The sequence below is a fragment of the Bos indicus x Bos taurus genome, chromosome 3, assembly GCF_003369695.1.
Source record: "Bos indicus x Bos taurus breed Angus x Brahman F1 hybrid chromosome 3, Bos_hybrid_MaternalHap_v2.0, whole genome shotgun sequence".
NCBI lineage: Eukaryota > Metazoa > Chordata > Mammalia > Artiodactyla > Bovidae > Bos > Bos indicus x Bos taurus.
The window spans coordinates 31698821-31724090 of record NC_040078.1 but is presented as its reverse complement, the minus strand read 5'-3'; the positions used below and the strand labels follow the sequence as shown (position 1 = coordinate 31724090).

Genomic DNA, 25270 nt, shown 5'->3' with positions numbered 1-25270 from the left:
CACACACACACACACACACACACACACACACACTGTCTCTCTCTCTCTCTCTCTCTCTCTCTCTCTCTCTCTGTCTAGGAGCTCTGCCCTCCCCTGCCAGCCAGCGCCTGCTATGGCCTCTCCCAACTACAGGCCTGTCAACCCAGCTCCAGACCCTTTTGCTTCTTCTTCATCCTTTCTTGCGGGAAGGGACCCCGCCTGGCCTCTTTCCCAGGGGCCCAGCACTGGGACCTGGCCCTTTTGGGTTCAGTCATATTTCTGTCTCTAGGATTCAGACCCAAACAGCTGTGTTAATATCAAAGCCAGAGGGCGAGGATTCCAGGGCCTTGGGGCAGCCGGTGGAAGCATTCTCTCCTCTTCTGGGCTCCGAGGCACCTGGGAAGGGGCAATGTCCAGAGCCCTTGGAGTGGCTCCGCTTCTTGACCTTCTGGGAGCGTCCAGCTCGGGGCTCAGAGGCCGTGGGTGTCACCCAGCCTGGTTTCTCCTTCAGCAGCCGGTCGCGGTCAGGCCTCACGCTACGTAAGAACTTCCTGAAGATGTTTGCTGTCAGGGCGAACCTGCGGCCCAGCTCCCGAGGCTGGCCCCTCCCTCCTTTGGGCTCTCCCGCCTCCCCTGTCTCACCCTTCTCGCCACCCTTCTCCAGTTCTGGCAAGTCCAGCCAGTTGCCCACCAAGTCCGCAAAAACGTTGTCGCCTAACACCAGAGGCTGTCGATTCCGGCCCCGGGACATCAACGTGGAGGTCCAGTCATCAGGTTCTGCCAGCTCTGGCCCCTGCTGGGCAGAGGGCTGGGGCTCTGGCAGCGGTGTCCTGGGCGGGGTGGCCAGCTCCCTCCCACACACACTCCTATGCGATGGAAACTTGCCGCTGCTGGTGCTGCCAAGAGAAGCTTGGTTGGAGGGGGAGCAGGCCCCAGGTCTGACAGGACCTCTGCTGCCCTCCCACTGAGGGGGCTCGAGCTGTGTCCGGGGGCTTTCGGGAGAACCTGGGGCAGGACCCCCTCCAGAGATCTCCAGCTGCTCCAGGGCCGTCTGTACCTGCAGGAGCTTCAGTTCTTGCAGCGCCCCCATCATACAGTTCATCTGATCCTGCAAGCCATCACCCACTTCCTTCATGGACATCTGCAGGGGAGAGAGCACAGGGCCCATGAGCCAGGGCAAGGGTTGCTCCCCAAACATACACCTCCAGGGTCACTCCAGCCTGCCGCTGACCCCGCCTCTGTATGGCCTACATAGTGCAGATCAGGACTGGGAGAGGAGGAGTTTTAACACAGATAAGGCTGGATTAAGGAAATAATATTGATGGCAGCTGACTTGCTAAGACAGGCACTGTCCTAAGCTACATATAGGTATACACATATGCATATGTATAAATTAATCAAAATTTAATCTCTCCAACTACTCCATGAAAAGTCAAAGTATTCGTCGCTCAGTCATGTCTGATTCTTTGCGACCCCACGGACTGTAGTCTGCCAGGATCCTCTGTCCACGTGATTCTCCGGGCAAGAATACTGGAGTGGGTTGCCATTTCCTCCTCCGGGGAATCTTCCCAACCCAGGGATTGAATCCAGGTCTCCTGCACTGCAGGCAGATTCTTTATTGTCTGAGCCACCGGGAAGCCCACTCTGTGAAAGTGAAATCGTTCAGTCGTGTCCGACTCTTTGCGACCCCATGGACTGTAGCCCACCAGGCTCCTCTGTCCATGGGATTTTTCCAAGCAAGAGTACTGGAGTGGGTTGTCATTTCCTTCTCCAGGGGATCTTCCCAACCCAGGGATCGAACTTGGGTCTCCCATATTGCAGGCAGACGCTTTACCGTCTGAGCCAGTAGTGACTAATACTGTTCTATTTTACAGATGAGGAAACTGAGGCACATAAGTAACTTGCTCAAGATGACATAGATAGTAAGAGGTGGGGCCGAGATCAGTTTGAGGGTACAAAAACTTCTGTGTCCATCTGTGTCCTCTGTGTCTCTGCCTGCTTCTCTTTAGCCTCCACAAGATGAGGATGACGATGACAATAACAGTTTGTGAGCAGTTACTGTGAACAGGACTTGAGCTAAGTATTTTGTGCACACCATCTCGTTTCATCTTTATATAAGCCCTAGGAAGTTGGTATTATAATTCTCATGTTAACAGATCCATTAACCACAATGCAGTGTGAAGTAACTTGCCCAAGGTCACCCAGCTCATGTTGCTGGGATTCAAACCCAGGACATCTTACTCCCAATGCTAGAGTCCTAACCACCAAGCACCACCTCAGGAGGGCTAGGCAGTGGAAGAGGGTTGAGAGGAATGTTAGGGGAAGAGGATGAGCTCAGAGAGTAGGCCTGGGGTTTCATTTTACTGCTGTTCACATTTGGCTGGTCAGGAGAGAGATAAGGAGCCAGGAAGCTTCTGTTTGCTGAGACCCCTGCCCAGCTCTGGGGCTTCCCAAGGGGCACAGTGGTAAAGAAACTACCTGCTAATGCAGGAGACAAGGGTTCAGTCCCTGGATCGGGAAGATCCCCTGGAGAAGGAATGGCAACCCACTCCAGAATTCTTGCCTGGAAGATTCCATGGACAGAGGAGCCTGGTGGGCTGCAGGACATGGAGTCACAAAGGGCTAGACACAACTGGGCAACTGAGCACGCACGCATGCTGCTCAGCTCTGCCTGGCCCTTCTCGCCCTTCCAAACACCTGTTCTCTCTCAGCTGCTCTGACTTAGCTCCAGCGCTCTTCCTGTCTTCTTGGCCCAACTGGCTACACTGCCCTCGCCAAGAGTGGGGACAGGGTCCCCAGCCCCGTTGTGGGTGTCTAAGGCCAGAGCCCCAGGTGCCAGCTGGAAGGGGCTGAGAGACTGACTTGGGTGAGGGCCCAGTTTGGAGGCTGGGCAGGGGATGTTGCGTCTGATAACATTCACAAGGTTCCCGTCCCCGGGGCCCAAGCTGCCTTGGTCCTGCCAGCTCCCTCTCCAGATCTGCTCAAGTTACAACAGCAAACCTCATGTGAGGGGACCATCTGTTTCTTAAGCCCCCTGGAGACCCACAGGGATCATTTTACCTCCTGGCCTTGTCCTAAGGCAAAAGGCCCAGCCCATGGGGTGCAGGGCTGGAGGGGCTCAGAGCGGGGGTGCAGAGGCTCTGCAGCACTGATCCTCTTGGGCTTTGGGGTCAGACCCGCTCCTGCCAACTTTGGCTTTGGTAGGGGTTTGGGGCCCTGGCCAGGCTTCCCTGGTGGCCAGGCTCTCCAGAGCCAGCAGTGCTAACGGACAGTGGAAGACTGACCGACCGTCCCTGAAGCCAAGGAGGCCTTGGCTGAGTAAAGAACTTCCCACACTCAGCACCTTGCCCAAGAAAGAGCAAGAAGTGGTGGTCAGGCCTGACAGCCTGGGGTCTGCCAGGCTGCTGGGCAAGCATGCTCCATCTGAGTGGTGGCAGCAGTAGCTAGAGACACAGCCTGTGGTGTGCCCGCATGTGCAGGCAGCCCCTTGCTCTGTCTCCTGCAGCTGCCACCTTCCTGACTCCTTCCTTTGGGGGCAGCTTGGCTACAACTGGAAGACCCAGAGCAGAGTCAGGAGACTCTAAGCCCTGAACCAAACTCCTCAGGGTCCCTTCCTGGCAAACTTCTGCTCTGACTCTTCTATTTTTGTCCCCTCCCTTGTACACTCACCCCAACCTGGAGCCTTGGGGTCAAGTTTGGCTTTTCCACCCCGGCTTCTGTCCCCGGATGCCGCACATCTGTCCTTCTACTCTCTGCAGTGCAGCAGGAGCCTCCTCGCCGGCCTTCTGGCCACCAAACCACAGACATCCAACCCTCAGAAGCATAATCTGCTCCCATATACACCCCAAGCTCTCGTCAGAACCTCTTCCATGATACTTAAAATGCTCACCCCTCTCAGAACTGCCCCAGCTCTTCTGTGCATGTAAGTGGTGTGTCGTTCATGAAACATTCATTGAGCATCTACTTCTTGGGGGCAGAGACTGAGGTCTGCACATCAGTGTGTTACCCCAGAACCCAGCCAGCACCGCTGCACTTGCTACATATCCATAAAATGGACACAGAGTACCCCGAAGTCACCCCTCCTGGACTGCTTGCTATCCTCTGACGATCAGTCACTACCCAGGGAGAAAGAGTCAGGGACGCTTCTCAAGGTTTCATTTCACCAAGAGGCACGGAGTCGGAGCTCGAAGGTTTCCTTCCAGAAGGCTGAACACAATCCAGATCAGAGGTGGTGGGAGGAATGAAATGACCCCATTCAATTTCTTCCAGTATGGAAAAATCCTTAAGAAATAACTCTGACATTTTGTACCTTTTTTTCCAGTGACAATGAATGTGTGGGTAATGTATGAACTCAGGGCTGCCCATTAAAAAGAGGCCCCATTTAAGTAAATAAGAGCTGAAGTTACAGCCCTATGGAGATCTTGGGTACTGGAGACAGACAGAACAGGGTTCAAATCCCAGCTCTGCCATGTAATCTGGGAAGGCTCTTTAAAGTCTGTCTTTTAATTTCTGAGCTCCTTCCTGGCCCAGCTTTGAACAGATGACATGATGTAATGTGTGTTTGTATGTGGCTGTTTTCTTAGTTTAAGACTTCCCAAGAACTTCCGCCCATTTCTTCCTCAGTGAACCTTAACACAGAGTAGGGACAAAATTCTGTCCATCTAACTGGCCCAATCAGGGAGAAACGTCTTGTCCGGTCCCTTCTCCCACCCTGGCCCCACACAGAGGAAGGAGAGGGGAAGGAAAAGGAAGCCTCAGCACCCCCCTGCCCACTGTCCAGCCGGATTCAGTCAGCTGGGCATGGAACGCTGACACTGGAGGGCAAGAGGCAGCTGTCAGGGGGCTGAGAATGGAAGAAAGAAGGCCGAGTCTGGGAAACAGGGAGGCCAGGGGGTGTTGGGGAGGTCAGAGCATCCGCTGGGGCCTGACTGGGAGGTGAGCTGCCGTTCCCTGCAGCCCCAGGGGAGTGATGTCACCCAAGCAAAAAGAGCCAGAGGGCAGGCTGCTGTCTTCCCCAGAGCGTGGGACATGATCAGATCCCAGGGTGTCTCTTGCCGAAGAGCGACAAGAGAGAGCGGTGCTGGGTGGCTGTAAAGGAAAGGGGCCGAGTCTGAGAGAATCCTGAGCTAGAAATGAACAGTCAGTCCCCATCTCCAGGCTGCAGGTGCTGAGCTCCTCTCTGGCTTTCTGTTGCCGAATCACACCCGACTTCCCCAGGGCTCAGCCAAAGAAGTCACATGCATGTGTGGACCCAGTCGTGCCCAACTCTTTGTGACCCCTTGGACTGTAGCCCACCAGGCTCCTCTGTCCATGGGATTCTCCAGGCAAGAGTACTGGAGTGGGGTGCCATTTCCTCCTCCAGGGGATCTTTCTGACCCAGGGATCAAACCTGGGTCTCTTGCATTTCCTGCATTGGCAGGCGGATTCTTTACCACTATGACACCCTGGGAACCCCTGGAAAAGTTGCAAGAGGGTCTAATTAGTTCTGATTGGTGGGAATGGCTTGAGTGGGAATGGCTCTAACAATCACTATTCTCTTTCTCCACCCCAGCTCACACACACTCATACATGCCTATACACACGTGTATGCACACGTGCACAGAGGTAGCCTGCTCCCCCACCCGGCACAATACCCATGACAAGTGTATCCTGTGTGAATCCTTTCTGAGAAAGGTCTCACTGCCTCCTCGCATCCATACCACCCCACAGTCCATCTCCCGTCCCCAGCACTTCCTCTAAAAATTTCTTTCTTGTCAAACTTTAGTCTCTCCCGCTGCAGTCTAAACTGGCCCTGGCTTCCTCCCTGTGTCAGAGGTGGATGCCTGCAGGGAACCCCGGTGTGTGCAAGGAGCCCCATGCTGTCCTGTGGGGACCTGGGTGCTCCAGCTGACTGACTCGGCCACTCAACATGACGTGGACTCACCAACCTTCTGTGCTCTGGTCTGAGTGTAAAATGATAACCCCTCACGTGCGTGCAGCACTTGCTCTGTCTTCTATGTGACCGTGACCACAATTACTAGGAGGCTGTCGAGGCAGGTGGTGTTACCCCCACCTAACGGATTAGGAAACTTGGGATCTGGGAGGTTTGTTTTCTCCCTCAGTGTTTGCCCGAACACAATCCCCTAGACTTTACGTCATGATTTCATCATATCTATAAATGACCTAGGCTCCTATTTAATACTTTAATCTGTTCATGTGAATAAATGTTTTTATATGGAAATTTATATGAAACGTATATCACTTTCCATAAATAGATGGTAACACTTTCTCTATTCAAAACTAAGTTTTTCATCTGAGTATCTCCTGATTATCTTGACCACCTCCAGTGGAAACACTGATCCATAGATTGAGGTTCCGAGGTGGATTAGGGGGAGGACTGGGATGCCACGCCTGGCCTGAGCTTTCCATGTCATCATAATCCCTGAGTTTGCAGCCTCGTGGGATTGTTGTGAGAAGAAACCAGGACTGTCAGTGTGATATGTGAGGGCAATTTTATCATCATACAGGGAGGAAGAGCATGAAGTCTTGGAGGGACTCCAAGACCCAATTCAGTTCATTTTCAGGAAGGCATCTCTTTACTGACTCATCTGAAAGGGGAAAAGAGGAACTGCCTGCCTGGGGCTGAAGGGGAAGATGCTGCTGGGAGGCCAGACCCCACCATCCCGGCCCTCCAGCCCCGAGCGCTCAATGCGGTAGTGTGGTGTCAGCTGTCCATGGACAGCTCCCCCCACTCCTTGGCACTTGCTGGGCCTTTTGTGGTGTGGGAGGAGTGAGGATGGGAAAATGTGACACCAGCATCCTCGGCAACCTTCCCAAGCCCTCTCCTAGGCCCCTGACTGATCCCACAGCTGTGCCCTGCATCTATCCATCTCACGCCCTCTCCCAGCTCAGCCAGAATCCTTTGACACAGGCTCCAGCTCTGCCCATAGACCTGGCAGTGTGCCCTGCTTCGCTCCCCCCACCCCCATTACTCACAAGATCCCCACACAGTTCCTTTCAACCCCTCTGGAAGCTAGAAGAGGGTTCAGGGCCGGAAACGGGAAAAGCCCCACTTTTGCCAAGTGGCCCATTCTGCAGCTCAGTGAATAGGGACCTTCACAACCCCCTGCTCTTGGCTGGAACTCTCAACAGGAAGGTAAAGCAGAAACTGTGCCAAGAGCTGGAGGAGGGAGGGGTGTGAAATGCATGAGCCCACTTTCCAATGAACAATCTACTGGGGGGCCATGTGCCTGGGCAAGAGGCAGACAGACTGAGAGACGAGCCAGTCTCGCCCCTGTAGGGAGCTCAGCTCCCAGCCTCACTTTTCCCCTGTCCAGCTTTAGCCCCTCTCCACTGCAGCCAATCAACCCAATTCCTTGGGCATCCAAGGAAACCCAAAAAGCTATCTTCCTTTTCTCCTTTCTGGTTTGGGTCTTCATACTCTACTGCGTGGTCTTGTAGTAACCTTCTAACTTATCTTCCTGCCTCAATTTCCTCCCTCTCCTGCCATTTCCACCCCCTACCACCTCCTAGATCCCAAGGTACATCTCTAATTACTCTAATCATGCTGCTCTGTAACACATATGGAAAAGATCAGACCCTTTAGCACGGCATTCAACCCCCCGACCCCTACCACCACTACCACAGTCTGCTCTCAACAGCTCTTTCAGCCCTGTTGCCTTTATTTCTCTACATATACCCTATTTTCTAGCCAAACTCATGTGAGTCTTCAAACCTCCCCTTTAGACAGTCTTCAAACACCCCTATGCTTTCCATCTCTGCATCTTTTGGTCACATCACTTCATCCTCTGCCTGAAATGCTGTTTTTTCTCCTGTTCCTGTCCCTATTTATCCCTCAAGGTCTGATTCAAATGTCACCTCTTCCATGAAGCCTTCCCTGATCCACTAGCTGGAGGGACTCTCTCTCTCTCAGAGCACTGAATGCATGCCTCTCATCAAGCACGTATCCTCTATTTCTGTGCAAGAGATCTGCATGCATATGCTAGCTCTGAGTGTGAGATCTGCAGCCAGACTGGCTGGGTTTGAGTCCTAGCTCTGCCACCTATCAGCCCTATACTGTGGCCAAGTCACTTCACCTCTCCATGTCTCATTTATCGAATGGGAATAACAGAACTCCAACTTCTCAGGGTTGCTCTGGCAACTGACATAATACATGAGCTATCTGGCATATTATATCAAAAACTGCGAATCGATATTAACAGTTGATAATTATATTAACAGTAACCTCATATATGCAGATGACACCACCCTTATGGCAGAAAGTGAAAGTGGAGAGTGAAAAAGTTGGCTTAAAGCTCAACATTCAGAAAACGAAGATCATGGCATCTGGTCCCATCACTTCATGGGAAATAGATGGGGAAACCGTGGAAACAGTGTCAGACTTTATTTTTTGGGGCTCCAAAATCACTGCAGATGGTGACTGCAGCCATGAAATTAAAAGACGCTCACTCCTTGGAAGAAAAGTTATGACCAACCTAGATAGCATATTGAAAAGCAGAGACATTACTTTGCCAACAAAGGTCCGTCTAGTCAAGGCTATGGTTTTTCCAGTGGTCATGTATGGATATGAGAGTTGGACTGTGAAGAAAGCTGAGCGCTGAAGAATTGATGCTTTTGAGCTGTGGTGTTGGAGAAGACTCTTGAGAGTCCCTTGGACTGCAAGGAGATCCAACCAGTCCATTCTGAAGGAGATCAGCCCTGGGATTTCTTTGGAAGGACTGATGCTAAAACTGAAACTCCAGTACTTTGGCCACCTCATGCAAAGATCTGACTCATTGGAAAAGACTCTGATGCTGGGAGGGATTGGGGGCAGGAGGAGAAGGGGACGACAGAGGATGAGATGGCTGGATGGCATCACTGACTCGATGGACATGAGTTTGAGTGAACTCCAGGAGTTGGTGATGGACAGAGAGGCCTGGCATGCTGGGATTCATGGGGTCACAAAGAGTCGGACACGACTGAGTGACTGAACTGAATATGTTATTATTATCACTCCTATTAAACTCTAAGTTCTCAGAAGGCAAGATCAGTGTCTGTTTATATTTGTAGCCACATTACTAGTGCCTGGCAAAGTACTTTAAACATAGTATGAACTCAGTAAGTGTGTTCTGAGAATGAAAGACACATGCACACCAGTCTGATTAGTTCATCACTGTGCGTTTACCAAGTGCCTACAACACATCAGGTACTGTGTTATATGCTAGGGACATACAGTTGGGGAGGCACTTGACATAATCTTCACAGTAGCTGTATGCAGTAGGTATACTGTTTTTATTTTTATCATTATTTTATCTTAATTCCTTGGGATCTTAATTCCTTGACCAGGGATTGAATGCATACCCACTGCAGTAGAAGCACAAAGTTTTAACCACTGGACCACAGAGAAGTCCCTAAAGTAGGTATTTTTTAAAATAAAAGAAATTTTACAGATGAGAAAGCCAAGGCACAGAGATGTCAAGTAATCTTCTAGGGTCACACAGAGCCAGGATTTGAGTTCAGTTGGACCTGGAGACCCCAAACCCTGTGCTCCACGCTCTTCCCACTGAGCACACCACCCCACATAATCTAGTCCAAAGTCGTCTCACCCTAGATCTAACCATCAAGGGCGATCACACTATGAGATCCTTTGCAGAAACTGTTTTCTGCCTCAGGAAGTTTGCTCTTTTGCCTCAAGGGCTGAAGGCTGTTCCTAAATGTATCTGCTCTATCACCTTCTTATCTCCTCCTTATTCTGCCTTTACGCTCTGGTCCTCCTCCATGTACCAGAACCTCCTAAACTTGTGGCCGCTAGTGGCCAAACAACTGTCTTCTAGGAACAGGTTTTCCTAGAAAGACTTTTCTGGCCCGAGAGTCGTCTCCCTGCTGCTTCGCCATGCTTTGGCTAGGACTGACATTCCAGAAGCTGACTTTATCAACTTCCTCCTCCTCTTCCAGGAAGTCTTCCCAGCCTGACTATACTTGACTCGCCCATTATGCACTCTATTTGCTCTTCTACACTGATCTGAACTCATGAGCGACACCCTGTGAGCATCTTTTATCTGCTTCCTCTGTGTGCCTGTGTCTACCCCATTTGTTGGATGCCCTCAAGGGAGCAGCGTATAAGGAACAGCTGGTTTCAAGGCCCGTGTTCAGGCAGGGCCTCTCTTTGGCTGCTGGAGTGGGGAGAGATATATTCCCTACTGAATAGTTACAGCCTGACCCTCTCATCCTAATGAAGAAGTGTGTCAGCTGCTGCTACTCTCCTGCTACATTTCAGCCCTGAAACCAGATCCCCATCCTCTTCCAAACAGGGGGAAAGGGCTAGTCCTCTGGACATCAACCTAACTAAGCCAGGATCCCCCAGTCCTCAGCCTCCCTCCAGTGCTCACTTGTTACAATGCAAATTTTCTGCCTCAGAAAATTTGGAAATTCTGCTACTTCAGTTTTGCAGAAACAGACTCTTCTTGTCTAGATCTTCCGGGCCAAGGGCAGGGCCAGGATGCAAGAGAGGAGCTCAGAACAGCCTCGACAAAGATAATTTCACAATTTATTCTTCATGTTTCCTTTTCCAGCAGCTTTAACCCACAGCGTCTTCAGGACATATGTTTCTTAAAGGGGATTTAATGGCATAAATGAATGTAGAACTTGACTAGTATTACGTGAGTGCCGTTCTTGGGCACACACTAAGTTAAGGCAAAGCCAAGCAACACACAGTCCCTCCTGGATGGGAGGGGAAGATTCTGTCTGAGATGAACACACACTTTAAGCTCATCACACATACTAACTATAAGCCTTTCCTGCGCCATCACAGACCTTCCTAACCCAGCCACGACCCAGCTGCATTGAATTCAAACCCCCAAATCCTTAGAGGAGCCAAAAGGCTGAGCCTGAGCTAACAGCTTCATTTTCTCCTTCACTCCCATTGGGAAAACAGAGGAACTGCAATTTGGCTTTGTTACCTAAGCCCTGGGCTGAGGCGTCAGGGAGTGAACAAGACTCTGATAGCTCTGCCTGTCACTCTACTTGGTCTCCTTTCTGGGCAAACTGGCACTGGGGAGGGGGCGGAACACCATGGGTGGAGGAGGGTGCAGAGCTCTCCCATCTGAGTGTCATTCTGGGCCCCAGGCCAGGCATTTGGCTTTCTCTCCAAGAGAGGCAAAGGCTGAAGCTGCTCAGACAAAGGGCCAAATGAAAGCTAATGGGGAGTTGGGTGACTTTAGCCTCTCCCCTTCCTCCTCCCGGAGACTGGGGCTCAAGTCCTTGGCAGGAGAGGGTGCAAATCAAGACCTGGAGCTCAGCTCTGTTCAGATTCCTGTTGCCTCTTTTATTCTCCTGGCATCCACAGGCTGTCTTCCTCCCCTCACCACCTCCCACCTAGGGTGCTGTAAAAAATGCAAATCAGTGGGATTTTAAAATTCAAGCCCATGCCAGGAACACCCACAAACCCTCTATTAAGGCAGATCCTGAGGTGGGTGGTGTGGTCCCAGATTCCAAGCAAAAAAGAGAGGATTCTGCTAGATTCTTTTCTTGACTTGAGTCTTGGACTTCAGACATCCTCTTGGTGATCTTGACCTTTCTCTCTGGTACTGGACAAATGAATGGGAAAAGTCAGAACTGTGTATGTGTGGGCTGGGACCAGCCATTCCAAACTGACATGGAAAGCATGAGAAAATGAACATGAGAAGGGACATGATGGAGACTCTTCTGTCCCTCATCTAAGAAGCAATCCTCTGGGTAAAGTTCCCATCCGAGTGTCAGCACAAAAAGGGCTTCAGGAGGAAGTCCCAGAGAAATGGAGTGGGACAGACAGAGTGCCTGGGCCACTTGACCATGAAGAATCAAAAGGGACCCCTCCTACCCAAGCTGGCCCCTGATACAACTGCCAAGCTCCCTCCTCAGTGTGGAGAGTGGGAGAGGCTGTCCTGGACTCTGGAGAGTACGAGCTGACACTTTCTGGATCCAGGTCTGTTGTCGTGAGCCTGGATGACCCTGGCTCTGAAGAGTAAGAAGAAAAGGGACGGGAGAAAAGAGACCGAAAAAAGGTCGACTCCAAGAGAAACGGACTAAAAGGGACAAAAAGAGACGGAGGCAAAGCCCCCGGAGAGCCTGCTTGACAGGGAGGGCGTGGGGGCCCAGGTGCGGGGACGTCTGTAATATCTATCTGAATTCTGGTGGTGGAAAGAACAAGAGAGGTGGCAGGTGTGAGGGGGTGGGATAGAAAGTCGGTGAGAAGCAACGTGCCGCCCCACAACGGAGTTTCAGCGGGGCGCCCCTCTCCCCACTTGCGCGATTTCCATCCCCGCTCCCCACTCCCCCAGACGGTGCCACTTCTCCCAGCCCCCGCAGCCAGTCCTCTGCACGCTCGCTCCGCACTCCCCAGGCCCAGACCTGACATCTGGCTGGGCCTCCGCTCTCCCGCTCGCGAGCTGCCAGGCGGCGCCCCTCCTCCCGCGCCGGGCCCTCCCCCGCGGGTCCAGCTGCCAGCCCCCTCCCCGCTGGCAGGCAAGCCCAGGCAGACAGCCGGCCGGGCCTGCCCCCGCAGCCGCGCCAGCCCTGCCAAGCCCGGCCGCCAGGGCTGGGGGGTGGGGGTGGGGGCGGCGGAGCCAGCTCCCCTCGAGCAAGCAGTCCCCGGCCGACCTCCTGCCCCGGACAGGGTTGGGGCCGCGCACCCTCCTCCCGGCTCCCCGCGGCCCCGTGCGGCTCCCGCAGCCGGGCATCCGCGTCCCGGGTGCGCCCTCTTTGCTCCCTCGGGATCTCAGGACGCACTTCAGTCGGTCCCTCTCACTGGTTCCTGACTACCTCCCTCTCACACAAGTTTGCTCGCGGCCCTTTTCCCTCAGGACAGGTCCTGTCCTCCGCCTGCTAGCCGCGTCCCCTTCTCTCCTCTCAGGACCTCCTCCGCCCCAGCCAGGTAAGTAGCAGTCGGGGCGGAGCAGCCTTCCCGCACCCCGGCGCCCGTTCCGCTCTTACCAGCTCCTGTTTGAGGCGGCGTAAATAGCAGTCCATTTCCCTGTTCTTCTACCTCATGCGCCCATTGGCCGGGCTAGGCTCCACGAGAGTGTCCCGGGGTGGGATCACTGGTCCCACTGAACCCCCGCTCCGAACACCCTGAGCTCCGCGCCTCTCGCAGCGCTGAGCGGAGGCTCCGCTCCCAGGTCTGGACTTCGAGCCACTTCCCCTCCGCTAGCTGCGCGCGGTCCGTGCTGGGGGCGGAGGGAAAAGTGGGACAGCCTATGAGAACTTAGGGGGACGCCTTCAGCCAATGAGGAGAGCGCACAGGGGGCGCGGGCTGGGCAACCGTGGGTGGACCCTGGGGCGGGTGTGTGCACTAGGCGGAGACCTCCGCTCCTGGGGGCCTAAGCTAGCACAGGCGACGCCTACCTGGCCCTGGCCTGCGCAGCGGAGGGGGATATCGTCACGCCAGACTGTACCAACGTCCCCCAACAAATTACGTGACCCTCCCCCCAACAGAGAGCGCCCCGTCTTAGGGATGGGCATTGGGTACCAGTCTCGAAAGAAGCTGAGTGTCTCAGTGTCAATCCAGTTTCCCAAACTCTGATCAGAAAAGCAAGACCCTCCACCCCAAATGCCACTCAGCAGCTCTTTTGAATTCTGAACTGTTCAAAAAAATGGACTTGGGAAGTGTGGGCCTACCTGACCTCCTAGTGAAGGGTCCTCCCCTTCCACTCCTCACTCGGGGGCGGAGGAGCGGCCGCTCGGTCCATTTACGTATTTAACACGAAGCAAAGTAGGCTCTACTTAGTACTCCGGATAGGGTTGGAGGTCTGCGTGCGGATACTGAATAAGACGCGCAAGCTCTCTAGCCTTAAGAACAAACATGGGGCGGCGGGACGGAATGGAATAAGACAAACAGGTTTAAAAAAAAAAAAAAGGCACTGCGATTTCAGGTAATGATTCTTTATGAAAACATAAAATAGGGTCATGGGATAGGGGCTGCTTTCAATAGGATGGGCAGGGGTGGAGGAGCAAGCCTTGCTCTCTCCCAGTTATCCTACTTCTTGCTCTGGCCACTTGCGAAGCTCTCTGTTAAGTCGGAGAAGGGAGAGGAAACTCAAAGATGCCACGATTCTATTCAATAGACGCGGCCCATGCACCGGAGCTGTGAGAGCTCCAGCCACTCCCTGGGCGGTGGAGGTGCCACAGATGAATCGGAGAAGGGCCCGCAGGCAGACCCGGGCGCTACTCCCAGCGGAACCCTGGACTCCCAACACCAGGCTCCGTGCGTGTTGGGGCTGCGGTTTCTACCCTGTGCCCAGGCACCGTGCCACCCGGCCTGGCCCGGGTGTGTGTGTGTTATTGGGGGGGAGAGGGGCGTGTTGCAGGGCACGAGAATAATTAGCTCAATTAGAGACGTGTTGTTTCAAGGTAATTAACGCGGAAAGTGTGCCCCAGGCAGAATTTAGGAGTCTCCGAGTGAGACAACCGTGTGAAGACGCGAGAAACGGAGCAAAGAGAGAAGGCACAAGCTTCCGCCATTCCGATCCTTGCCAACAAGAGCGCCACTTCTGCTTACTATGGAGAGGTGAGAGAGAAAGAGGAGGGAGGTTAGCCAGGAACATCCTTAGAAGTGGAAGACTGCGGAGTCCAGTGGGATGGCCTCCACTTAACCCCGGGTTCTTAGTTACAGTGGACCTTATCTAGGGTTCTCGGCCTAGCCCCGAGTGCCCCCTTTGGATGAAGCTGGGCAGCGGTAGCCGCTGGCTAGAGAAAAGGAAGAAGAGGCACAGGCGGGTCAAAACTCGGTCCGAAGCCTGTGTCTCGGTGGCATCGCCAAGCTCAGATGCCCGCGCTCCCTTCACTGAGGTCGCTACCCAGGATCCCGCGTGAATCTGAGAAGCCGACCGCCGCGGGATGGAGCTGAGAATCTGCTGCCGCGTTTCCAACGCCGGCTGGGAGAGTCCCGAAAATACATTTCCTTCCTCTCTCCCAGGTTGGCCACAGCGAGCGGCCAGAATGGCCCCGCTGGTCCGCTCAGCGTCGCAGCGCCGGCTCCGGCTTCCTTGCAGTTGTGAGTCGAGATACCCCAGGGGGCCCTTTGGAAAAAACCCGAGGAGAGTTCAGAGTGGGAGTCACCTTCAAGGACGGAGCTGAGTACTCCAGCCCAGCTGAACTGGTTCTGAAGTTGAATCCTCTGGGACTGCCGATTAACATTTAGTCCAAGGGGGAAACTTTATGCGGGGGAGAGTGGGAAAGGGGGAGAAACACCACAAATGGTTCTCCAACCCAGAGGGGTGTGCTTTGCTTTCCAGCACCCAACACAGCGGCAACTATGGGAAGCATGGAGTTTGTGCTAGTGGTTGAAATAGTCTTGAGAATCAAGTTTCAGGTCTGATTTTTCTCCATCCCTGTGACCTCATGGATTGGAATCCTCTTGGAAGTTAGTAGGAGGGTGGCTATGGTTAAAACTCCAAGAGATGCAGGCTGATCTTTTGGCAAGAATTCAGGACTGGGTAGTTAGGCCCTCTAGACTATGGACATGAACTTGGGCAAACTTCTGGAGATGGTGAAGGACAGGGAGGCCTGGTGCTACAGTGGGGTTGCAAGGAATCGGAGGAGACTGGGCGAACTGAACAACAACAGCAAACTGTTGACAGCACAGTATGATCTTGAACAAATGCTTTCCTTTGGCCTTAGTTTCCCTCCTGCTAAGTGCTAAGTCACTTCAGTCATGTCCGACTCCGTGCAACCCCATAGATGGCAGCCCACCAGGCTCCGCTGTCCCTGGGATTCTCCAGGCAAGGACACTGGAGTGGGTTGCCATTTCCTTCTCCATAGTTTCCCTTATTTATAGTTTAAACATGTGAATTTAAAACTTTTACATTCATTACAAAACTCTATTTTGATCATCTGTGGTCACAGCAAGAGGAATCCATCTTAGAGATGAAGAATATATTGTTAGCAAAGCCAAAGATTGCACACCACCCACTTTTAAGGTCGAAGCTATGGCTAGACAAAAAAAAAAAAAAAAAAATGATGACCATAATCTCACTGCAGTACTCAGAAGAGAAGTTGCAGGCAAGTCAGAAGTGCTAGTACTGTGGTTCCCACAGGACTCTGGAGGACAATCACTGTCAAGCTCTGGAGTGCTTTTATGATCCTGGTACATTGCAGCCTTCTTGCTCCCCTGTCCCTGAGAAGAACAGCATTACACCAGAGTGCAGGGCTATCTCTGTCTTACCTGATTTCTGAAATGATAGATCTGTCACCTGAGCAGAGCAGGAGACAGGAGTAGGAAAAAGCACTGCCCTCCACTTTTCTTTTTCTTTTTCCTCCTAAGTAGTAGAGAATAAAGCCTGTTGCCATGGTTGTGTAAACAGAGATAAATATTCCTGGGCTGAGGCTGGGGGGTGGGGGATAGGGGACATGATTCATTTTTGTTGAAGAGGAATCAAATGGTTCAGCCTCCTCCCTCCTGCCCCCCAAAACTCAGCCTGGGGGGAAGGTGAGATTACCTCATTTGAAAATAAAGAATAAATCAAAGGTGTTGAGATTGGATGTGAAGGCACTTTCTCAAAGCCGTCCAGAGCTGGGGTGGAACCCTCAGAAGGTATCTCAGTTTTGCCCCCTGCTGGTGGGGATAAGTACTTTTCTTGAGGGAGCGAGTTGCAGCTCCTGGAGACAGTTCCTAAGGGTGTAAAAAACTCCTGTGTTTGCCCAGCCTTTCAGGGAAGGGGGTCTCCTCTGCCCCACTGCCAGAGCCTGAAGGTCCTGGCACTGATGACTGAACTCAAAGGGATAGGTAGAACCTGTTGTGTCCCAACAGAGCTCAGATCCTAAACTAAACAATGGAAACACTGCCATTCTTCTGGCTCCAGATCCTATGGTCCCCACCTGGACGTCTCCACCCACCAAGTCCTAGCCTGCTCTGGATGAGGCACTGCTGAGTGAGGCTGTGCCTATCTCATCTCCACTGGCAACAGAAGAGCTAGGGAGCTCATCCTAATGTGAAGAAGGGCCACACGCAGTCTACAAACCTCATTATGACGTCACCCTCCCAAGGGTGGGGTCTGTGTCCCCATTGCGTTCAAGCCTCCGCCCCTTGTGGCTTGCCAGCACCAGTATCCCAATCCTCCTCCCCAGTCCCCCCATGCCTCCTGAGCATCAACAGGAAAGGCTGACCCTAGAGATAAATGTGCTGTTGGAATGTGTTCAGATATCACTGCGGAACTGTTTCTGTCCAGGCAGAGGACCTCTCCTGGCAGGCAGGCCCGGAGGTGCTGAGCAGAGACTGTGTGTCTGGTGTGAATGCTCGGATGGTGGGGGAGGAACTGGACAGAGGCCTAACTCTTCGTAAAATGAACCTCTCAGTTTTCATGACATCTTCCTCTGTCCACCCTAGACAGAAGCCTCTTCAATTCCAACACCAGGGGAGACAGCAGAGAGACGAAGTGGCCTGTATGTTGGGAGCTCTCTAGGTTCCAAAAGAAAGATTCACTTTGAGATTTAAGTAAAAACTCTTTTGGGTGGCAGAATCAAAGACTCTAGTCATAAGGAGCTCCTTAGCATTTAGTGTCTTCAAACATAGAGTATCATTCTCCCTGCCTACAGACAGAGCAACTGAGGCCCAAAGAGATTCATCTTTATGGTGATATAATAAAGTCTCCCTATTTCCAAGGTAACCGTTTCCTACTGCCCTCCTCTGCAGAAAGCAGGAGACAAGGGGATTACTGGGATGATGAGCCACTGAAGGAGTGAGTCCTGGTACTTCCCCATCTGCAGAAAAGCCATCACTCTTACACAGAGTGCTAACTTAGATGCCACTCCCACAGTCATCACTTCTTTACAAATTCCCTGGGCTCTGAGACCAGGTTCTCAGTTTTACAGGCAGTGAAATTTTGAGGGAGGAACACAGGAAGGTGTTGGAGGAAGCAGTAGTGGGATAGTAGTTTGAGAAAACTCCCACGAATGAATGGATTATGTCACCTGAACAATTCAGAAGGAATTGTAAGTGCAAAATTAGACTAGTCTGAATACTGAGCAGTTAGTCAATGGACTGCTCCCTACCTCTATTTGGAATTATTTTCAGTTATGGGCCTGTGCTTATGGCGCCTAAGTGATGGTCTCATTTCTGTGGGGAAGTAAACATTTCCATTTTGCAAACACTGGCTGGAAAAGCAAATATTTTCCAACTGCAAAGAACACCTGAAGAACGTCAGGGCAGAGCCAAGGGAAGTACTTATGGAATTTGTGCAAACTAACGCTGGTTGATGCAAACTGGGAAGGAAAGTGACCAGCTCCCTGCACTCTCTGGGGGATATTCTGACATGTCTGACTCCCTGGAGGCCCAGCGCTGACTTCCCTATAATTTCATATGGCCTGCAACTCTGGGTGAAAGTTTTATTACACACGACTTGGCCCTCTCCACCAGTTTCTGGAAGTTGTAAGCAAGGACCAGGCATTGGCCCCTTTCCAGGGGGAGATTTGTCAGCAAGAGAGAAAGAAGTCTACTGGCTTCTCCCCCTGAGGCCATGGGGTGAGGAGAAGAAGAGGTCACGTTTCAGGTTTGGCTTACCGAGCATTTGTTTCCACCAGGCTGGCTCCTAAGCCTCTCCTTGGTCTTTTGCAGGTGCTGGAGAACTGTCTTCACCCTGACCAGACATCATCCTGGGCGTCCGGTTGAAATTTCAGCCTTGAGATCCTGGGGGGAACCAGTGCCAAAGGTGACAGCTGCTTCTGTGAGGGGTTCTGCTTGGCCAGAGAGGCTGGGCCATCTCCTAGGGGTTCATGGGGATGCGGGTGGGGTGGGCAGGGACTCAGTCTGTACCAAGAAACAGCCTCTAGTCCCCTGAGTGGAAAGGCAATGAGGCCAAGAAACACTGCCATCACTTAAATGAAGATGCTAATGGGAGAATAGGAGCTGAACATGCAAAGGAGTTTGGGTTTTTTTTTATTGCCCTCCCTCCTCCCTGCATTTGGACAGGTTTTCTTTGCTGTGATTATTCCTCATGAATCATCATCCATAGAAAGTGACTGAGGCAATGGAGAGTGAATAATGAATCCCCTAAATGGTCTTTTGTGTCTCTGCCTGGAGGGTTTTGGAAATAACTTGCATGTTAATCTCTCTGACTTAGAATCATAGAATTGGGGAGCTGAAAAGGATCTTATAGATAATCAGAGAATTGTGACCTTGTGGAAAGACCCAAAATCAAGCTCAATGGGTCCGAATCTCCAGTCTATCACTAAAAATAGAGCTAGCTACCATTTGTTGAAGGCCTTCCTTGTGTCAGGCACTCATCTGTTCTTCCCAAGCCCTAGGAAGCAGGACTTCTATTGCTCCATTCTGCAGATGAGGAAGGGAATGGGGAGCCAGAACTCCCCTCAGGTCACGCAGAGGCTCTGGCTTCAGTTCAGAACCCATGCTCTCTCATCACTCCACTGCCTCACTGTGTGGCCTCGGACAAGTAATTTAACCTCTTTGGGTCTCAGTTTTCTCCTCTGTGACCTCTAAAGTTTGAGAGTCTGCATTTCCCACACAAGCATATGATTTTACACACCAGGAGAGTGCAGCACAGAAATGTTGAGTGATTTGCCCTAGGTCACCCAGCTTGCTGATAGCAAAATTCAGCATAGGAACCCAGGTCCTGTGATCTTCCCTCTTCTTCCCCGACTCTCCCCTCCCCACCCCACCCAAGACCTCTTTTCCTTCCATCACACTTTGGCAGGTATTTCTAGAGGAATCCAACTCCTTGCCTTGGATATCTATGATTTCCGATGGATAGGTTGGAGGTGTTAGATTTGGATGTGGCCAGGAGGAGGTGATGGCATCCCACTCCAGTACTCTTGCCTGGAAAATCCCATGGACGGAGGAGCCTGGTAGGGCGTAGTCCATGGGGTCGAGAAGAGTCAGGCACGACTGAGCGACTTCACTTTCACTTTTCACTTTCATGCATTGGAGAAGGAAATGGCAACCCACTCCAGTGTTCTTGCCTGGAGAATCCCAGGGACAGGGGAGCCTGGTGGGCTGCCGTCTATGGGGTCGCACAGAGTCGGACACGACTGAAGCGACTTAGCAGCAGCAGCAGCAGTCATAATACCAATGATGAATTCAGGAGGCTGGTGATAATTTGTTGGAGTACCTTTGACCTATCTGCCCACCTGCTCTTCGCTATCTTTTTCAGGTCAAGAGTGGTGATGAAAATCATGTGATAACCATGAGAGAAGAGCACAGTGAGGCCTTATCTGGTGTGGCCCATGCACACTCTCCCCTAGTGGGTACTATTGCCAGTTGTCTATCCTCATCAAATAAATGATGTGCCCTCTCTCCTCCAGTTTCCTCTATGGTGGCAGTGGTTGAAAGTCTGCTCCTCTCTCCCCTTCCCTCTGTCCTTTGTTCTCCCTGTCCCAGGTTCTAATCATTAACTGCTGTGTGATGAGCCTGCTTTGGAGGAGGTAGGGATCCAGGGCATCTATGGTAATCACTATGCACCATCTTTGCCAGCATCCCCATCCCAGTGTCTTCCCCACCGAAAATAGATTGGAGAGGGGCGCAGGTGTCAATAAACAAATCATTAGGGTGCATCGGACGTGAGAACAGGGACATCCTGGCTGAGGCATTACTTGGTTCGCAATGGCACTGGGTGGCTCACACACTCTGAAATGAGCTGTCACCCACTGGTGAGTGGAAAATTAGCTTTGGCAGGTGAGGAACTGGGTGACAGTGAGGAAGCCAGCAGGGTATCAGTGTTATCCGTCTCCTATTGCTGTGTACTACTGTTGCTAACATTATATTTATTTCCCACTCTCCACCCCCCAACTTGTAATTAAGGTGGAATGGAAATGACTCAGAAGGGCTTGGGCTGGTGGGAGAGTGATATGAGCACCTTAGGATGGCCTGGTGACCTTTGAAGCCAGCTGTGTGCTTTGCAGGTGGGCTGCACCAAGCCAGGTGGGGACTGGCATTTTCCTGATGGCCCATGAAGCAAGCTGTGTGGTTTATGTTTCTCTGATGGGTGGAAAAAGAGCTGGTGGTCCAGGGATTGAGTCCTGGGAAATTCTGCCATATGGCGTACGTTGGGGCCGAGCGGGCCGAGACGGGCAGGCGGGAGACCTGGGGTCCTTGGACTGGCTCTGCTGCTTGTCTCTGCCTACTAGTTGGCTCTGTAATCCCCCTCAACCTCAGTTTCTCTGGCTACAAAGTGAGGAAAATTATCTCACTCTGTCTGCTTGCTGTGCAGATAAAGTGGGTAGAGGCCCTTTGAAATGTCAAGAACACTGTTCCAAATGTGAGGCCTGACTGCCAAGGGAATTCTCAGAGCCTCCTGGGAGGCAGCAGTCTGCCGGTGCGCCACTTTCGCAGCCTGTGCTCAGACAGGTACTTCAGCCTCTCACATCCGTAAATCTCATCTCCTATCTATAGTCAGCAAATAAGGGAAAGGACAGGCCTTGCTCTGCCACCATCTGATGTTCTTCCCAGCCCTGGCCTCCCCTGCCCCCACCCGAGGCGATGATTCCCCTGCCCTCCCTCATCTGCTCCCGACCTGTCAGTTTAATTTAACGATGTTGCAGGAGAGGTTTGATTTAATCAAACCAGTTGCTGTATCCATTCTGCTCAGAGGTCCCTCAGTGTCACCACTGAGGCTCAGATTAGACGGTGACAATTACTCCTTCTTCCCTGGTTATGGCCTCCCCCTTCCTTTCTCTCCCTGGGGAGAACAAGGAGGCAGATCAGTCTCCTGGGACCTAAGAATAGATGCGGAAAGATCAAAGGAGGGAAGCGGACTGGCCTCAGAGAGCCCCTCTCGTGCCTTACATGGCCTTGTTTAAGGCTGAGCAACAGCCCGAGGGATGGGGGGAGCAGAGAATGTGAGCAGAGCTGCTTGGAAAGGCTCAGGGCTGTCTGAGGACGCAGCTGAGCCATCCTCGCTGCCATCAAGGGTGGCCTCGGAGATAAAACCAAGCTCCCTTATTGTCAGGGAACTGGATGGAGGGCGGGCGAAGAGGTAAGGTACTCTCTGCACGCTCCAGACCACGAGAATTTCTTTCCAGTTTCTCAGCTGGGATTCTGGGGTCTCCAGAGCTGGGAAACAACAGTAAAAAAGGTGAGGCACCATCCATTGAGTTTTTGTGACTTTGCCCTTGGTGTGAAAGCAGCAGTGACAGAAGGAGGCTGTGTGGATGTGGGGTACCAGTGGTGTGTGGGGGTGTGTTGTGTACCTGAGTGTCTGTGGCTGGGGAGTCAGGCAGGGGGGCCCTGGTGCAAATAGTTCAGGTTTAGGGAGTTTGGAATTCTGGAACAAATCTCTCTTGCCACTTAACTCTTGCCTTTCCCTCCTTCTCCAGGAAGCAGGTGCTCGGCACCTCTTGCTCTCTTGAGCAGCTCATTGAAGAGAAACAAAGGTGCCTCGAAGGGGACCTCTCTTGGGGGTGATGAAAATCTTTTTTCCCTTCTGCTCATTTGTGTCACATTCTTCCATTGGGCCGGGCGACTGACAGGTGCATCCTTCCCCAGGCCCCTTTCAGAGTCCCCTCCCTGCTGTTTGTGTCTCACCCAGATATCCAGCAGACACCGCCTTTACAGGAGCTAAATATGATTAGTAGAAACCCTTCCTGACAGCTCCAAAGAGAAGCCCTCAAATGCATATTCTATTGAGTGCATCTCATCGCTGCTGACAGTCACTTTATCAATTAAATTCCACCTTCCCAGTCTTCAGAGACGCCACCAACCTCCCTACCTAATAAATCATAGACCCCAGTTATCGTTAAATGTCCCATCAGTCTCTAATAAACCCCTTGCCAACAGGGGCAGGTTATTTATTATGCTGCCTGGACAAAAATGAATTGGGCCCCGTTCTCAGAAGAGCAAACGTGATGCCTTTCTCCCTAAAGACTGAGGCTGTGGTATTAAATGGGGCAATTCATCAATGTGGGCCTTGAGCAGAGGGGAGTCTGGTCGAGAGAGAGAGAGAGAGAGGATGCCTGGGGTCCTTTACTGAAAGCCAGGGAGGCAGGCCCCCGTGGTGGGAGGTGGCTGTGAAGAGAGTGGGAACCCGGGCCTTTGCTGCTTCTCCCCTGCTCCTCATACCTGTCTGAAAACACTAAGGATTTGGTCACCCCACAGGCCAAGGGGCACATGTGAAAATAGTTATTCTCCACATCAAAAGTTCGCTACGTAGGATCCAACAAGGTCATGAAACAAAAATTCTGTCCAGAAGGCCAGATGCTGTTACTTAATAAACTTGACATAACTTAAAGTTATGGATGGTACTAGTCCACTGAGTAGATGAACTGAAGAATACAGGAGGAAGGGTTCCCTTTGCCTGGAAGAGAGAACCAGAAAACACGTGCTCAGTCACTGTTTGTGGGCTAAGCAGCACATAGGTAAGCACTGACTCTCAAAAAGGGGCGTTTAACACCTAAAAGACCCTGTTAGGTGTGAGAAACAGTGTGTAGAGTGGGCCTTGTAGTTACTGCCTCATGTTAGATCCCAAACTGAGAGGATGCTCGATGGTCTGCAAGTGACAATCCAAACTCCTCAGCTTTGTCATCAAGCCCTAGCCTGTATTTCCAATTGCATTTCTCTCTGTTGTGACCTAACACTATCCCACTCTGGGCAAGCATAACATTAATTTGATATTCCTTGTGGTGGCAGGCAAGGCCCTCTACACTCTGGGACCAATACATCTCTGCAACCTTATTCCTGGTAATTGCTGCCATACTTGCCTCCGTTCACGCTGAAGCTCATACCTTCCCTAACTGCTGTGGTTTCTCATGCTTCCACGCCTTTGCACAAACTGTTCCTTCTGCCCAGAATATCTTTCTACGTTGTCTGCCTGGTGAGCTTTCTTTCCACCCCCACTGCCTGATTGAATTCTTATCTATCCTCCAGGATCAGCTCAGAAAATCAGCCCCCAGTGCTTCAAGGCACTAGGACTTTGTCTCCTGGTGCTGCTGTCATGGCAGAAGGACTCGACTCTAGGGAGTAGGAAAAGAGCGATCTGGGCATGGAGGTTTTCTTCTAGTTCTGTGCACGCTTTAAACCACTTTGATTTGAGGTGGGGAGAGAAGATCATAGAGTAAAAAGCTGCTGGTCTCTGAATACCAAAAGCTGTTTTTCTCCATTTCTCAGAAGTTCTCACTGTCTCCCACATGACAGCCACACTTTGAGCAGCTAAGGCTCTGAAAAATGTCAGTGCTGCATATAATTGTACAGCACCTTGTGCTACTTGTATATTTCCTCCTTGGTCAGTGCTGTCTGTTTGCACGTATCTTTCTGCTTGAGGGCAAGTGCTCTGTTTATTTTGTCCCATCTTTGTATCTCCAGCATTTGGCTGATTTACAAATCAGCCTTTAGATTTAGGCCTTTAGATTTCTGTTGCAAGAATGAATAGAGATGTTTGCAGATTGAATGCAAATAATAAGGTTGCCTACCCTTTGTTGCTCTGAGGATCAAATGAGAAAAAGTGGCTATAAAAATCTTAGTTCTTGAAATATACACATTACCGTGTGTAAAATAGTGGGAAGTTGCTGTGTAACAAGGGAGCTCAGCCCAATGCTCTGTGATGGCCTAGAGGGGTGGAATGGGGTAGAGGGGTGGGAAGGGAGGTTCAAGAGGGAGGGGATATATGTATGCTTATGGCTGATTCACACTGTTGTATGGCAGAAGCCAACACAACACTGTAAAGCAATTATCCTCCAATTAAAAATAAATCTAAGGACTTCCCTGGTGGTACAGTGGGGAGGAATCTGCCTACCAGTGCAGGTGACGCGGATTCAATCTCTGGTCCAGGAACATTCCGCAGGCTGTGGAGCAACTAAGCCCTTGTGCCACAACTATTGAGCCTGTGCTCTACAGTTGCTACTACCGATCCCCTGTGCTGCCAGTTCTGTGAGCCCTAGAGCCTGTGCTCTGCAACGAGAGAAGCCACAGCAACGAGAAACCTGTGCACCGCAACTGGAGAAACCCCCTCGTGCAAAGAACCCATGGAACAAAAAATAATAAATAAATAAATAAGTGCTATTAAAAAAAAAACTTAGTTCCTTCCTTTTTTTCCCACATAGTCCCATGGATCCTCACACCCAGGTGGGCCACCTTATACTCCTGTCTTTATTTACATTATTTACCTTTCCTCTGGGTGCAGAAACTTCCACTGTGAAATGATTGTCTGGGACTGTTTGTTTGAACCTCAAAATCCATTCAGGGTCGATATCTTACTCCCACTTCTTCAGTTCACAGGAATCTATCCCTCCACTAGCTTCCAGGTATATAACATAAGGAAAGACTTTCCAGGTAGACAAAACTGCATAAAAGGAGGCTGGGGTCCCATTGTGATTTTATCCTGGGAGAGGCCAGGAG

The 25270-nt window shown here is 51.6% G+C and overlaps 1 protein-coding gene and 1 long non-coding RNA gene across 4 annotated transcripts; one reads left to right on the top strand and one right to left on the bottom strand.

Annotated features, from left to right (window-relative positions):
* On the bottom strand, positions 1 to 13147 carry INKA2 (inka box actin regulator 2). Its single transcript, XM_027536173.1, has 2 exons — positions 12928 to 13147; positions 1 to 1120 (listed from the first exon to the last, which is right to left on the bottom strand). Exons 1-2 carry the CDS (start codon positions 12961 to 12963, stop codon positions 272 to 274), a joined length of 885 nt encoding a protein of 294 aa, XP_027391974.1. The 5' UTR covers positions 12964 to 13147; the 3' UTR covers positions 1 to 271.
* On the top strand, positions 12515 to 25270 carry LOC113889467. Of its 3 annotated transcripts, none has more exons than XR_003510267.1 (4): positions 12515 to 12868; positions 18545 to 18638; positions 20097 to 22016; positions 24704 to 25270. It is a non-coding gene; the product is annotated as an uncharacterized LOC113889467 (long non-coding RNA). The 3 variants fall into 3 exon arrangements; XR_003510269.1 differs by lacking the exon at positions 24704 to 25270 and adding an exon at positions 22258 to 24484; XR_003510268.1 differs by lacking the exon at positions 24704 to 25270 and adding an exon at positions 14344 to 14500 and having other exon boundaries at positions 20097 to 20256.